The following is a 17429-nucleotide window of genomic DNA, read 5'->3' on the forward strand; positions in this document are numbered from 1 at the left end:
GCTCCTTTGTTGAGGTATTTTAGGTGCTGGAGGTGATTTCCTCGAATTTCAGGAGCAGCAATTACTGTTTTGTATGCTGTTGCATTATTTTGGAACTTTGAAAAAAAAAGTCAAAACAACAGCAGTTTTAAAAGGGAGAAGAACAAACAAAGGAAGCACATGATGAGGTCAGTGCAGGAGAGAAAGAAAAAGAAACTGACACAGCAGTGAACCTGCACAGTTATTGCCTTTGCTGTTTGAATTCATATATCGCTGGACATCGGAGTGCATCTGGGAAAGTTAACAAACAGTGAAATTCACAACTGATCTTGGAGGAACTGTTTGGGTGAAATTCACACCACAGAAGCAGATAAGTGTACTGTTTTTAAGTGTGACCCACAGAAAGTCTGCAGCAGTGAATAATGTGGGTTCTTTCTTGATTATATGTTTTTTGAGATATGTCTCTTGATTAAACTTAAAATATAAGCCATAACTATTAATTTAGCCTGGGACAGTGTTTTGTAGAGGAATAAGATGGTGTTATTTTCTGGGTCTATAGATTGTGAAGGAGCAAAAATGGCCTTTAGTAGAGTGATATGCGCTTCTTGTCAGATGTGGGAGTTTAAACAGAGTTTAAGGGTTACTGCAGATTATATCTGCAATAAATGTTGTTGGTTGTGAATCTTATCAGATCAAATGGATTGGTTGGAGAGACAGTTAGAAGCAATGAGGAATTTGTAACAGCAACAGTATGGATGGCAGTTATAGGAAGGAGAGAAAGTCTCAGATACAGTCACAAAGATGGGGTAACTCCAGGAAAGGTAAGAGAGGTAGGCAGCTAGTACAGGAGCCTTCTGTGGCTATACCTATTTCAAACAAGTATGCTGTTTTGGAAAATATAGGGGGTGATGGATTCTCAGGGGAACATAGCATGAACAGCCAAGTTTCTGGTATTGAGACTAGCTCTAATGCAATGAGGGGTATGTCTGGTTCCAAGAGATCAATTGTATTAGGGGACTGTCCAGTCTGAGGTACAGACAGATGTTTCTGTGGCCAGCAGCGAAAAATCAGAATGGTGTGTTGCTTTCCTGGTGCCAGAATCAAGGATGTCTCAAACAGGGTGCAGAATGTTCTCAAGGGTGAGAGGGGCCAGCAAGAGGTCATTGTCCACATTGGAACCAAAGACATAGGAAGGGAAAAGGTTGAGAATCTAAAAAGAGATTACAGAGGGTTAGACAGGAATTCAAAAAGAAGGTCCTTGAGAGTAGTAATATCTGGATTACTCCCTGGTGCTACGAGCTAGTGAGGGCAGGAATAGGAGGATAGAGCAGATGAATGCATGGCTGAGTAGCTGGTGTATGGGAGAAGGATTCACATTTTTGGACCATTGGAATCTCTTTTGGGGTAGATGTGACCTGTACAAGAAGGACGGTTTGCACCTAAATTGGAAGGGGACTAATATACTGGCAGGGAGATTTGCAAGAGCTATTCAGGAGGATTTAAACTAGTAAGGTGAGGGGGTGGGACCCATGGAGATAGTGAGGAAAGAGATCAATCTGAGACTGGTACAGTTGAGAATAGAAGTGAGTCAAACAGTCAGGGTAGGCAGGGACAAGGTAGGACTAATACATTAAACTGCATTTATTTCAAAGGCAAGGGGCCTAACTGGGAAGGCAGATGAACTCAGGGCATGGTTAGGAACATGGGATTGGGATGTCATAGCAATTACAGAAACGTGGCTCATGGATGGGCAGGACTGGCAGCTTAATGTTCCAGGATACAAATGCTACAGGAAGGATAGAACGGAAGTCTCCGACACTCCAGGGAAAACAGCCCCAGCTTGTTCAGCCTCTCCCTATGGCTCAAATCCTCCAACCCTGGCAACATCCTTGTAAATCTTTTCTGAACCCTTTCAAGTTTCACAACATCTTTCCAATAGGAAAGAGACCAGAATTGCACGCAATATTCCAACAGTGGCCTATCCAATGTCCTGTACAGCTGCAACATGATCTCCCAAGTCCTGTACTCAATACTCTGACCAATAAAAGAAAGCATACCAAATGCCTTCTTCACTACACTACCTGCGACTCCACTTTCAAGGAGCTATGAATGTGCACTCCAAGGTCTCTTTGTTCAGCAACACTCCCTAGGACCTTACTATTAAGTATGTAAGTCCTGCTAAGATTTGCTTTCCCAAAATGCAGCACCTCACATTTATCTGAATTAAACTCCATCTGCCACTTCTCAGCCCATTGGCGCATCTGGTCAGGATCCTGTTGTAATCTGAGGTAACCTTCTTCGCTGTCCACTACACCTCCAATTTTGGTGTCATCTGCAAACTCACTAACTATACCTTTTATGCTCGCATCCAAATCATTTATATACATTACAAAAAGTAGAGGACCCAGCACCAATCCTTGTGGCCCTCCACTGGGCACAGGTCTCCAGTCTGAAAAACAACCCTCCACCACCACCCTCTGACTTCTACCTTTCAGCCAGTTCTGTATCCAAAAAGTGTTGGTTTTTACCACCACAGTTCAAAATTGAAGCTTTTCTGTTCACGTCCACATGGAAAAACAAAACTAATTCCTTAATTTATATAAATGCTCTGGTAACTCACCTAATTGGAAGACAACTTTGTAATTAAGGCAGTCATTGCAAAGGTTCAAGCTTTATAACCAATTATTGGAGTTTTTGATATACATTTGGCACATTTATAACAAAGGCATTGTTGTCATTTTTTTCAAGTGATTCGGTAGAATTATGAGGGAAATTAAGTACCTTATTCTTAAATTAAATAATTGTATTGTTAAATTTTTCCTCACCATCTGTAAAATAAATGGATTAAAGCAGAAATACATCCTTCTCTTCAAGATGAATTGATTTGTATCATTAGAAAGGCAACTACTGGAACAGTCTTCCCCTTCAGCCTCAGCTTTTTCCCTTTTAATAACTTAATATTTCACTTCAAACTGCAGAGTCTAACTTTAGCATGATGTACATCAATTATTTACTAAGGTTTTTGCTTCAATTTTTCTATCTCTCTCTCTCTCTCTCTCTCTCTCTCTCTCTCTCTGGATTCTGTTTCTGTGCTGTTAGTGGTCCATCAGTCCCAAATTATTTTTGTTCAGTCTTTGCATTCTTCATTTTATTTCACAAATTCACCTTTTCCTTTTCATACTCATCCACATCAGAGATGGAAAGTGCTAAAGAGTACTGCCACTGTGATATATTTGTTCCATGTATCTCGATATGTATCTATAATAACGTGCTGCTTTGCAGTATTATTGAATTTAGATATTTATCATCCATTGCAGAAAGAGCTTACGTTTGGAGCATACAGGATAATGATGGAGAGCTAAGGCTAATTTGACTTTGTAAACAGGAAATGCAGATTGCCACACCCAACAGATAAAAAAAATCCATTCACATTGTATTTTATTTTTAAAAATTAAATCAATCCATTTAGCTCTGATCCAAAAAAAAACTAAACACAAGACTACCTGGAGGATTTTGGATGCTCTTCAAAAAAGTGATTACAAATTTGTTTTAACCCAATGTGTTATCCTTGACTCCATGGGACACTTTTTCGCTGGAATTGGGTGGCCATGGGTTCAAAACGCAATGCTGCACGGGCTTGTAAATGAGGCATTGAAGTGATGTTTGTACTCTGAGGTGAAAGGGAATAAGGAATAGCCGTGTTTGAAAGAGAAAATTTGAAGCGCCCTTCAGCTTCACTTTCTATTAACATTGATCCACTCTAAAACAGTGTCCTAACCCTTTCACTCATGACTGCTTGTGAAACCCAAAAATTGGTTGTGTCTTCCTACACTACAAGAGCGACCACACTTTGAAAAGTAATGCATTGGCTGGAGAGCATTTATGTCCTTTTGGATAATGTATTATGTGAATACACAGAAACACTCATTCTCTAAATTATACAACACTATGCAAACACAACAATTGCAACTGCTGTTGACAAAAGTTATAGCTCTTTATCAGTATACATTTAACCCTTGAGGAAGTTTTCCATTTGTATGAGAACTGATTCTCTGTGAAGGCAAAAGACCTAAAGTTTAGCATAAACTGTCAAATTTAGTGAAACTAAAATATGAATATCGTATGGACTGTAAATTTACACTGATCCAATAGAAGTCTTGGTCTTCAGTTAGAGTTAAGGAACTAATAAGGGGTGGAACACAGGGATTTTATCCAAGTTGCTGGCAAAACTCTGGCTCATGGCTTTACTGGATCTGGTAATGCTCGCTATTTGGAATTAAAGAAAAACGGACGTAATGTTCCAAAGAGCTCAAAAATTAAAGATAAAAGAATTGCACAACCACAATAACCTGCAAGTGTTGCTAAGAGAATGAGAACATGGACATTTCACTAGAATTTGTCTATTTGATACTTCAGTGCCAGAGTAGTGTGCACCTGTTGTGCTTTCTTTAACACAGGCTATATTGGGAAATCAACTGAGCCATGTGTGGTAAAATCCAGATGAACACAACCTTGATTTATGCAGTCACTATTTCTAAAAGAAGGAAATGTCACTCAAGGTGACTTTGCTGATCTTTCGAAGTTGCTGCCTGTAATCTTTGTAATTAAACAACAGAATCACAATGGGTCAGTGATACACCAAATGGTGTGAGACAGAGTTACAAACAAAAAGACCACAGCTTTGAAATGGAAAGAAGGCTTTAAAGTATGCAAGCTTGCAACAATACCAAATGGATATTGACTAGATAAGTTTTTGTGATTGAGGGACAAATAATGGCTAGAGCACAGAATCAAAGAATTATTCTACTGCTGAAGAATGCCATTTGGCTCATCATGTCTGTACCAGCTCTCCAAGTGTGCATCGCGACTTCATATCCATTTCTCCCACCATTTCTCTGTGACCTTGCACAACCTTTCCATTCCAATGTGCTGCCCTCTAGAATTTTTCAATTGAAGATGCCTCCACCACTCTTCCAGGCAGTGACTCCAGACCCAAACCACTCATCATATGAAAAAGCTTCTTCTCACAATGCATGTTCAAGCCAGAAATCGATAGATCTGGGTGGGATCGTCCAGACTTGATGAGCTGAATGGCCTCTTTCCACACTGCTGGGATTCTATGATTAAGATCGTACAAACTGATCCATAGGAATTCATCAACCTTGACCAATTCAGATAATCAATGATAATGTCTCTTGTAAGCAAGGACAAAATGATGAGTTTGGTTAAATTTATTTTAATTTTGCTTGGTACTACAAATTCATCTGCATGGTGTCTCACTATCTGCAAGTAAGTAAATTCGCTTAAGGCAGTTTAAAAAATATAAAACAACAACTTATAAATTGCAAGCATTTAGGAAATGGAGTGTTACATTGGTATTTAATGCACATATAAAAAATAAGTACATCAATAACCTGCAGCCAGGTACAAATAATCATGATTAGATATTTATGACTTTCTATAATATTAATTATACCTGCCTAGTCTGAGTTTAAACAGCTAACTAAGATTAACAATTTATATTGCATCACCACACCATGATCCAAACCAATCATGTTGTATAAATTGATATTCCCTTTCTAAGTTTAGGTTACTTGTGTATCAGTCTTGATGAGTACCTGGTGAAAAGCTTTGACGTCATGTTTCTTTTTAACAATGTTTAGCTCTGAATTACCAAGCAGTTAATTTTAGAATCCCATCATCCTTGACTTCCTAAAACTTAAGGAATTTAGGTAGTTGTTCCTAGTGTGAAATGGCAGCTAGCGGATATAGTGGCATTATAGTAATGTTGTGGTTGTGGATATGTTCGCCGAGCTGGGAAGTTGATTTGCTGACATTTCGTCTCCTGTCTAGGTGATATCTTCAGTGCTTTGGACCCTCCTGTGAAGTGTTGTAGTGTTCGTTGTGGTGGCCAGTATATTGGGTCAAGGTCTGTATGTTTGTTGATGGAGTCCTTGGATGAGTGCCATCCTTCTAGGAATTCTCTGGTTGTCTTATGTTTAGCTTGTCCTATGATCATTGTGTTGTCCCAGTCGAATCTGTGGTCCTTGTCATCTGTGTGTATGGCTACTAGGGACAGTGGCGTTTAGTGGTTTGTTAGTGTTTGTGAATGCGGATTGCTAGTTGTCTGCCTCTTTGCCCTATATAGTGTTTCGTGCGGTCTTTGCATGGAGTCTTGCACGTGATGGGTATAGGGTCTTTTGTCCTGGTGAGTTGTCTGAGGGTGGCTATCGGTTTATTGACTGTCATGAATTCCAGTGGTTGGGGAAGTGCAACAAGGACTGCATACCAAACTACTAGACCTGTGCTTGACGACATACGTCACATTCAACAACCAAATATATGCAGCCAGATCTCTCAGACCACTGGGATTCATGATAGCCCATAAACCGACAGCCACATTCGGGCAACAACTCACCAGGGCAGAAGACCCTATACCCTTCATGTGCAACATTAATGTAATTTGCAAGATTCCATGCAAAGACTGCACACATAAACTATATAGGGCACACAGGCAGACAACTAGCAATCCATATCCACGAACACCAATGAGCCACTAAACGTCACAAACAGCTGTCCCTAGTAGCCATACACACAGATGACAGGGACCACAAATTCAACTGGGACAACACAACGATCATAGGACAAGCTAAATACAGGACAGCTAGAGAATTCCTAGAAGCATGGCACTCATACACAGACTGTATCAATAAGCACATTGACCTGGACCCAATATACCAGCCACCACAATAAATAACCAGAAGCAGGAGAAATGGAACTAAGTAAATTCCAGAAGAGACAGTACAGCAGCACTTCACAGGAGGCTCCAAAGAAACAGGGGACGAAACATCTGCAAGTCACCTTCCCAGCTCGGTGAACATACCCACAGCCATGACAATGGCACCTGAGCTACAAATCTTTGCACAAGCCTTGATCACAGTACTGTCACTAGGTTAGTTATCCAGAGGTCGAAGTCAATACTCTGGGGTGGGGGGGTTCGGTTGATTTCCCATTGTGGCATTAATAAAACTGGAACATAATGATAACTGTGAAAAACCCATTTGATCACTAATGTGCTTGGTAGGTGTTGGAAATCTGCCTTCCATACCTTGTGTGGCCAGCTACAACTTCCGATCCACAGATATGTGGTTGACTCTGAACGGTCGCTGAAATTAGTTTGGGACCAGATTAATCTGGTTGGCATGAACGAGTTGGACCGAAGGGTCTACTTCCGTGCTGTATATCTCTATGACTCTATCAGGTCACTCAAGGTTGGACAGAAAAATGCTGGCCTTGCAAATCTCAGAAAATAAATGTACAACATAAAGTTCTCATTTGGGGATGGGGGAGGCCTCACAATTTTAAAATACAATTTACATACAACCATCAGCTTCTGAAAGTGAAGCAATAATAGCTTGTAAAACAAAAAATAAATGTTTGTGATAAATCTGTGGTGAATCCAACCTAAACCAAAGGATGAGTTTTGTTTGGAAGGAAGTTCCAAGCCGTTGGTCTGAGGTGGCCAAAGGCATGACTGTCAATGTTGAAACTGAAATAGACCTGTAGGGCCAAATGGCCTGCACTGTGCTATAACATTCTATGTAATAAGGAATGAATTTAAAATTTTAACAAAATATACAAAGAAAACCTTTGTAATGTAGCAAAAGTGCAGCTGAGATATTTTAAAGGCTAAGTGAACATGCAATAAATGATAATGACACTACTGACCTCATGTGATATCACACAAGCGACAATCTGAAATGGTTGCCTATGTGCAGTGTTCTATCTGAAATTAAAGTATCTAGTCGGCCATTAAATACAATAATGAACTCTTGCTGTCCTGCAAAAATAACCAAAATCAACTTAAATGGCAATCAGGAATTACTGGAGGTGAGTGCCTAATGGTACTAACACCAGTCTATTAATCCAGAGACCTAGGTAATATTCTGAGGGACTTGGGTTTGAATCCTGCTATGACAAATAACTGAATTTTAATTCAATAAAAATCTGAAAATAATTTTCTAATAATGACCATTGTTGATTGTGTGGAAAACTCATTCTGTTTTGCTAATGCCCTTTGGAGAAAGAAACCTGCTATCCTTATTTGGTCTGGCCTACATATGACTCCAGACCCACAGCAATGTGGTTGACTCTTAGCAATAATTAGGGATGGGAAATAATGCTGTCTTCGCCAGCAAAGCTGACATCATGTGAATGAACTTTTAAAAATATGCAGTATTATTTCAATGGAACTAATGATGCACTGTGTTTGGGAACAGTTTCTTTTGCATGCTAGATTTTATTACTTAATTTATTATTTAAATAGACATATTTAATGTTGTCCTCACCCCAGCCAGATTCCTGTTCCTTCTGAATTCATTACATTGGATTATCTGAGAGTCAGCAGGGCAGCCAACTCAGATCAGAAAATCCAGTGTGAGCAGTTTGCTATTTTTGTTAGTTTCCTACCATTCATGATGCAGAGTATCAGGAGCTTCAAACAATTTCCTCAAGAAGTTGGTCAAGAACAAATTGGTCAAGTCTTCTCCCTGACCAGCTCTATATCTTGTCATCATGCTATGGATGGGAGTAACACAGTGGGAGACAGTGCTTTATTTCAGAACTTAGTGTCTGATCTTTCCATCCATATTTGTCCTGCTTCTCTCAATTTTCTACATTTTGACAAAAATATTAATATTTGCAGCAGAATTCTACATATCATCAGATTTCTTTTTCAAATTTCGCACAGATTTTTCTCCTTCAGGAATGGATGGATAAATTTGGACAGATGATCCCCCCCCCCGTCAACTGAATCATGAATGTTCTTTCCATGGAATTGAACCTGGAGCTCTGGCTCAGAGACAGGGACAATACTCATTGAGCCATAAGACCTCACTTACCCTTTGATGAAAGGGGCAAGTAATTTCAGCCTTCCTCCTGCTGTGCCTGGATGTCCCCCTTTCTACACTCCTAGTGCTTTTAGCCACAGCGTTTGATCATTAGCACCTGCTTCAAGACTCCTGGACACCCTCCTTAGCTGATTGTGAGATCCCCATTGAATTTTATTCCCCCTCAAACATGTCCATTCTTGCTCAGCAGAACTCCAATTGGGAATATAGTGGAATGAAAATGATGACCTTCCATTCTCTGGATTATTCACACATCAGTGCTTGAGTCCACTGAACTATTTTCACAACCAGAAATCTTTAGCTCGTATAACAAGAGTAAATTCTACTGATGTAGTCCTCTTGTCAATATGGAAGGTGGCTTGGGCGTGAGAAGAAATCCAAAACAGTTTTTTTTAAACTTTAAACATAGCAACAGTAGTAGGCCATTTTGTCTTCCAATTAGATTGTGGCTAACATGCGTCTCAACTCCATTAGCTGTTTTAGTTCAAATCCCTTGATACTGTGACAAAAATCTATGAACCTCAGTCCTGATTGGCTCCAATTGCCCCCAAACATCAAAATGTGCATTGTTGCAGAATGTTGTCCCCCCAAGCCGAATCCCTCAAACCCAGAAGCTGGTGCAGCCCACAGTTCTAATTGTACAGGATGTCTTGCAGACTCCCCTGAGAATTAAATATCTCAGGGACCTCACTGTCCAGTTTACAGATCACCTTATAAATGTTTTTTTTCCAGGAAGGGTCCGAGTCTTTTCCAGAGTAGATTGCGTTAAAAAATTCTCGAAGTGTCACTTCCGCAACTTCCAAAAACTGTTTGGGAATCTGAGAAAAGAAATGGTCAGAAAATGCTGATTGAAAGAACTTGGAGAAACAATGTAAAACAACTTTAAGGTGGTGCACTACCTGGGTGTATACATGTATAATTCATTGAAAGTGGCAAGACAGGCTAAGAGAGAGCAGTTAATAAAGCCTTCATTATCTTAGGCTTTATTAACAGCAACATGGAACACAAGAGCTAAGAGAATATATACAAGGCACTATTTTGGCCTCTGATAGTATATTGTGTACAGTTCTGGCCCTTGCACTTTAGGAAGAATGTGAAAGCATTGGAGAGAGTTTAGAAGAGATTTACAAGAATCTTTCCAGGAATGAGGAATTTCAGCAGGATATTTAAAGGGGACCAAGGAAATGTAATATATTTGAATTTACAAAAGGTTTTTGATAAGGTATTGAAAATGTGGTTACTTAATAAGATAAGGGCCTGTGATGTTTGGGTAGCATGGATAGAGGATTAGCTAACTGATAGAAGGTAAAAGGTAGACAATTGCAATAAGGAAGCATTTTCAGAATGGCAACCTGTAACTTAGTGGTGTGCCACCGGGATCAATGCTTGCGCCATATATATTTATAATATATATTAATGACTTGGATGACGGAAATGAAATATTGCCAAGTTTGCAGATAGTACAAAAATTGCAGGCAATGTAAGTCGTGATGACACAAAGTGTGTACAGAGGGATATAGTCAAATGAAGTGAGTGGGCAAAAATTTAACAGATGGAGTATATTTTGAGAAAGTGTGAGGTTATGTAGATTGGCAGGAAGAATACAGAAGCTGAATATTTATTTAAATAGAGAAAGACTGCAGAAAGATAGTGGGGGGAAGGTGTCCTCGTGCATGAATCAGAAGAAGTTAGTATATTTTGCACAAACTCAAGAAAAAGTCAATCTCATGTAAAAGTCGACCCCCTGTTTTGGATCAAAACAATCTGGAATTTTCCATATATGTCGCATAACAGTTGACCCTAGTTCTTCACAGATAACAGTTGAACATTTGAGAGTCAAGGTATTATCCTGTCCGTAAATGTTACAGCTACAATGATCAGTGAGACTGTATGAAAGTGAAAAGTCTGATAACTTTTTTTTATCAGAAAGGTGTAAAACGTTAGTTCGGAAAAACAAAAATAACAGTAGACAAGAGAAAACGGAGGAAAATGAAAGAATTTGGCACGAAAGTTTAAGACGCATCAGGTCAGAGTCAGGTGACAATCTCCCTTTGTATGTAGCTCACAATTATATAGAACATAGAAAAATACAGCGCAGTACAGGCCCTTCGGCCCTCGATGTTGCGCCGACCGAAGCCTACCTAACCTACACTAGCCCAATAACCTCCATATGCTTGTCCAATGCCCGCTTAAATGACCATAAAGAGGGAGAGCCCACCACTGCTACTGGCAGGGCATTCCATGAACTCACAACCTGCTGAGTAAAAAATCTACCCCTAACATCTGTCCTATACCTACCACCCCTTAATTTAAAGCTGTGTCCCCGAGTAACAGCTGACTCCATACGCGGAAAAAGGTTCTCACTGTCAACCCTATCTAAACCCCTAATCATCTTGTACACCTCTATCAAATCTCCCCTAAACCTTCTTTTCTCCAATGAGAAAAGTCCCAAGCGCCTCAGCCTTTCCTCATACGATCTTCCTACCATGCCAGGCAACATCCTGGTAAACCTCCTCTGCACTCGTTCCAATACCTCCACATCCTTCCTATAGTATGGCGACCAAAACTGCACACAATACTCCAGATGAGGCCGCACCAGAGTCTTATACAACTGCAACATGACCTCAGGACTCCGGAACTCAATTCCTCTACCAATAAAGCCCAGTACACCATATGCCTTCTTCACAGCACTATTTACCTGGGTGGCAACTTTCAAAGATCTGTGTACATGGACACCAAGATCGCTCTGCTCATCCACACTACCAAGTAGTCTACCATTAGCCCAGTAATCCATCTTCTTGTTACTCCTACCAAAGTGAATGACTTCACACTTAGCTACATTGAATTCCATTTGCCACCTTACTGCCCAGCTCTGCAACTTATCAATATCGCGCTGTAACCTGCCACATCCTTCTTCGCTGTCCACAACTCCACCGACTTTCGTGTCATCCGCAAACTTGCTCACCCAGCCTTCAAGCCCCTCTTCCAGGTCATTTATAAAAATGACAAACAGCAATGGTCCCAAAACAGATCCTTGTGGAACAAGGAATATGATTTGTCATTTTGTCCAGAAAAAAACAATAAATATGCAGCAATGTTTGAACTGAAAATTATTGAAGTTGCAGAGAAGACTGTACAGCAGCAATTACTGTAATTCATTGTGTTTTATTTCTTTATTCGTTTAGCGATCAATTAGGCTTCTGTTAATGATACAATATCTTGGAATGTAGCATGAATTTCAGTCCCTCAAAAGTAGTATCCATGTAATAGTCAACTGCATAAATTTATCCTTAAAAATAGTCTAAAAAATACTTTTACACAAGTATATACAGTATGTACAGCCGTAATAAGAAGTAGAAATGGAATGGAATGGGCTTTATTTCAAATCATATGATGTATAAAATCAGGAAAGTCTTGCAAAAATTATACAAGCCACTAGTTAGCCCACTCCTAGAGTACTGTAATCTGTTTTGCTCTCTAATCTATAAAAAGATGTACTGGCATTGGAGATAATCCAGAGAAGGATCATAGAGGCATAGAGTTATATTACAGAAACAGGTAAAAACAAGGACTGCAGATGCTGGAAACCAGATTCTTGATTAGAGTAGTGCTGGAAAAGTACAGCAGTTCAGGCAGCATCCGAGGGGCAGGAAACTCGATGTTTCGGGCAAAAGCCCTTCAATCAGGAATAAATGCTCTGTTCCTGATGAAGGGCTTTTGCCCGAAATGTCAATTTTCCTGCTCCTCGGCTGCTGCCTGAACTGCTGTGCTTTTCCAGCACCACTCTAATCTAGAACTCTATTCCTGATGAAGGGCTTTTGCCCGAAATATCGATTTTCCTGCTGCTCGGATGCTGCCTGAACTTTCCAGCACCACTTTAATCTAGAACCCCATTACATAAGCAGACCCTTCAGTCCAACTCATCCATACTAACCAGATTACCCAGCTTGATCTTGGGTATGGAAAAATGTTTTTATATGGACAGTTCATGAGGTTGAATCGAAAAGTCTGGTGCTGGAAAAGCACAGCAGGTCAGGCAGCATCCAAGGAACAGGAAAGTCAACATTTCATCAGGAAATTCTGATGAAGGGTTAATGCCCGAAACGTTGACTCTCCTGCTCCTTGGATGCTGCCTGACCTGCTGTGCTTTTCCAGCACCACACTTTTCATCTCTGACTGTCCAGCATCTGCAGCCCTCACTTTCTCCTAGTTCAGTAGGTTGGACGTGTACTTATTGGAATTAGAAGAATGAGAGTAAACCTTATTGAAACAAAGGTGGGAGACAGAGTATGGTGGTGGAGGGTTGCTTTTCAGACTGAAGACCTGTGACTAGCGTTGTGCCGCAAGGATTCGTGCTGGGTCCACTGATTTTTGTCATTTATATAAATGATTTGGATGTGAATATAGGAGGTACAATTAGTAAGTTTGCAGATGACACCAAAATTGGTGGTACAGTGGACAACCAAGGTGTTTATCTCAGAGTACAGCGGAACCTCGATCAGATGGGCTGTTGGGCTGAGGAGTAGCAGATAGAGTTTAATTTAGATAAATGTGAGGTGCTACATTTTGGTAGGGTAAATCAGGGCAGGACTTCCACACTTAATGGTAAACTCCAGGGGAGTGTTGCTGAACAAAGAGACCTTGGAGTGCAGGTTTATAATTCCTTGAAAGTGGAGTTGCAAGTAAACAGGAAGTGAAGAAGGTGTTTGGTTTGCTTGCCTTTATTGGCCAGGGCATTGAATATAGCAGTTAGGTGGTCATGTTGAGGCTGTACTGGACATGGGTTCGGCTACTTTTGGAATACTGCATTCAATTCTGGTCACCCTGCTATGGGAAAGATGGTGTTAAACTCAAAAGGGTTCAGAAAAGATTTACAAGTATGTTGTCAGGATTGGAGAGTTTGAGCTATAGGGAGAGGCTGAATTTTCCCTGGAGTGTCGGAGGCTGAGGGGTGACCTTATAGACCTCTTAAAATCATGAGAGGTGTGGATTGGGTGAATAGTCAAGTTCTTTTCGCCAGGGTAGGGGAGTCCAAAGCTAGAGGACATAAGTATAAGGTGCGAGGGGAAAGATTTAAAAGGAATCTTAGGGGCAACTTTTTCATGCAGAGGGTGGTGCTTGTATGAAATAATCTGCCAGAGGAAGTGGTGGCTGGTACAATTACAAAATTAAAAAGGCATATGTGTATATGATTAGGAAAGGTTTAGACGATATGGACCAAATGCTGGCAGATGAAACTAGATTAACTTCAGATATCTGGCTAGCATGGACGAGTTAAACCAAAGGGTCTGTTTCTGTACTGTACAGCTCTATGACTGTGAAACACACAAGATTCTTAAGGGGCTTGACATTGTTGATACTGAGAGATTGCTTCCCCTTCTAGGACGAGAAAGTATAATCTCAAAGTAGGGGTTTCCCATTCAAATCAGAAATGAAGAGGAATTTCTTTTGTCAGAGGGTAGTGAATCTGTGGAATTCTTTACCAGAGAATCTACGGAGGGTTTTTGAAGTTGGACTGTTCATTTATTCAAGGCTGAGGTTGACATTTTTAATCAGCAAGGGAATCAAGGGTTATGTGGAAAAGGCAGGAAAGTGGAGTTGAAGATTATCAGATCTGCAAATGATCCCATTGAATGGCACAGCAGACTCAATGGGCCAGTGGACCTACTTCTGCTTCTGTGTCTTAGAGTCTATTGATGATGAAGATAAATTAGAGAAGTGGAGAATATTTTCCTCAGAGATAAGGCAGCTGACAGGAGATCTGATTGAAATATTCAAAATCATGTGAGGTCTCGATACAGTAATAGGGATAAATTGTCCCATCAAAAGAAGGATTGGGGATGGGGCAAAGATTTTGAAGCAAAGGTGGTATTAGGAAAAGCTTTTCATGCAACAAGGAGTTAGGATCTGGAATGTACTGCCGGACAGTATGGTGGAGGCAAGTGGGAATGATGGTCTCGTGCTATTATTGCTAGAGTGTTAATCCAGTGACCCTGGTAATATTCTGGGGACAATGGCAGATGGTGCAATTTGAATTCATTAAATATCTGGAATTAAGAGTCAAATGATGACCATGAATCCATTGTTGATTGTTGGAAAAACTCGTCTGGTTCATTCATGTCCTTTAGGGAAGGAAACTGTCATCCTTACCTGTCCTGGCCTACACATCCTTAATCTAGCTTTGTACTGCTTGGAGTCCTTATAGCTGCTGGTTATGTGATTTCATCTTGGACCTTAACTCAATGGTCAGCGCTAACAGCATTAATATAATTAAAACCATGACTCCAAACCCACAGCAATGTGGGATTGTCTCTGGGCAATTAGGGATGGGCAATAAATACTGGTCTGACTTGTGATGCCCACATTCCCATGAATGAAGAAAAAATTCCACCTGAACATCAGCAATTTTCATTCTCCACGTTTGGTGGCTGCTCCTTCAGCCATTTGGACCATAACCGCTGAAATACCCTCCCTGTTTCTCTCCCATGACTCCTTCCCTCTCTCCACCTTTCAGATGTACCTTAAAGCCCAACTGTTTGACCAAGTTTTTAGTCACTTATCCTAATATTTCCTAATGTAGGTTAGTGTCAAATTGTGTTTAATAATGCTCCCATAAAGCACCATTGGGCATTTTATGATGCTAAATGCTTTATAGAAATACAAGTAGTTGTTGTTAGTTCGCTAAGCTAAGGAGTGGGGAAAATGGGGAAAAGTTATTCTGTTCCTGCTTACTATCCAGTGACTGGTACCGGAGGTCTGTTTAGATATTGTGGAGAACAGAATTATAATTGTGATGATATATGTAGTCAAATATTTGGCCAGAACTTGCTACTGAGGCATTTTCATGAAAAATGGTTGCCTGTATGAGCTATGGGAATGGAAAGACTCAGGAAATAAAAATCACTTGCTTATCCTTTTGACCCCCTACCCCACTATCCTAGCTGAGAGAGTGAACACAGACGTATGATCCATTCACAGGAAATTGCCAATATGACTGCACCAGCAAGATAATGCAAGCACTTTGGGGTACTGCATTGTACAGGAAGCAGATAGCAAACCTCTATCCTTTATATAGTGTGTTGATAAAATAATCTGATCTCAGCATACGATGGTCAATTTTTCTGTGTGTTAGTGAGTCTGTTTACTATTGCTGATCACTGTGCTTGTTGGCTTAAGCCTGGGTGTGGACTCAGAAAAAAAACAAGTTGGAGAAGGAAATGGAAGCCAGAGCTGCAGCATGAAATAGACATTTATAGCATCCAAGTAAAATCTGTTATTCACATACAATCTGGCATCATCCCTTCATTGACCGAGATATAAAATATTTAACATAACACACTGGCTAACTGTTGGATATGATAGGAATAAGGCCAGACTTGAAAAAAATGTTTCCCTAATTCACACCACTTAGATATCTCTATATATTTCTGCTGAAGTCAGGTACAGCAATATTCTGATGATTCCTCCATATCCAGCCATGAGCAAAAGATACAACTTAGCAGCCTCATGATTGAAAGCTCTTCTTTGTCTGCACAGGGAGGTATATGTGGGCAGGTGGTAACAGGGCACAAACAGGGGTCTCAATGCCACATCATGGTTTTAATTATATTAATGTTGTTAGCACTGACCATTGAGTCAAGGTCCAAGATGAAATCACATGACCAGCAGCTATGAGGACTCCAGGTAGTACAAAGCTAGATTATGGATGTGTACCTAAGTTGCTTTGTAATTGCAAGTTATCATTTTCCATGTTGTAAAGATAACTCTAAGGCTGATACCAAAATGGTTACCCCAGCCACTCAGAGCAGGTTAGCAAATCCTAATAAGAACACAGAATTCCATAGAAGTAGACAGTATGGATATCAGGGTAGAAGATGTCAGGGGCAGCACAGTGGTTAGCATTGCTGCCTCACTGTGCCAGGAATCCGGGTTTGATTCCAGACTCGGTCAACTGTCTAGGTGGAGTTTACACATTCTCCCCATGTCTGTGTGGGTTTCCTTTGGATGCTCCAGTTTCCTCCCACAGTCCAAAGATGTGCAGGTTAGGTGAATTGGCCATGCTAAATTGCCCCACAGTATACAGGGATGTGCAGCCTAAGTGGATTAGCCATGGGGAATAAAGGTTTAATGGGTAAGGAGGGGTGGGTCTGTGTGGGATGCTTTTTGGATTGTCAGTGTGGACTCAAAGGGCCGAATGGCCTGCTTCCACACTGTAGGGATTCTATGATTCTATATGCTTAAGGTTGATTTGATAAATGTCAGTCCATGCAAGTGCAAACAACTTGGGCAAAACAGGTAATAAGCCATCACTCAAGGCACTTTGGGGAATCACCACAGGAGGAAGCACGACTGCCTCACAGCACCAGGGCCCCAGGTTCGATCCCAGTCTTGGGCGACCATCTGTGTGGAGTTTGCACACTCTCCCCGTGTCTGCATGGGTTTCCTCTGGGCGCTCTGGTTTCATCCCACAATCCAAAGATGTGCAGGTTAAGTGAATTGGCCATGCTAAATTGCCCATAGTGTTCAGGGATGTGTAAATTA

General features: G+C 40.6%; 1 protein-coding gene across 2 annotated transcripts in view; it reads right to left on the reverse strand.

The window, feature by feature from the left end:
• Nucleotides 1-17429, reverse strand: part of LOC140476123 (prospero homeobox protein 1-like) — a 110047-nt gene that overhangs the window by 47079 nt on the left and 45539 nt on the right. The window contains exon 4 of one of the 2 annotated variants that reach the window (XM_072568235.1): nucleotides 8336-9706. The exons of the other annotated variant lie outside the window; for it this stretch is intronic. Coding sequence (XP_072424336.1) covers nucleotides 9521-9706 — 186 coding nt within the window. The 3' untranslated portion in view covers nucleotides 8336-9520. Of the gene's footprint in view, nucleotides 1-8335; nucleotides 9707-17429 lie in introns of those variants that run through there. 2 annotated transcript variants of the gene reach the window in all.

Source organism: Chiloscyllium punctatum, chromosome 4 (genome assembly GCF_047496795.1).
Source record: "Chiloscyllium punctatum isolate Juve2018m chromosome 4, sChiPun1.3, whole genome shotgun sequence".
NCBI lineage: Eukaryota > Metazoa > Chordata > Chondrichthyes > Orectolobiformes > Hemiscylliidae > Chiloscyllium > Chiloscyllium punctatum.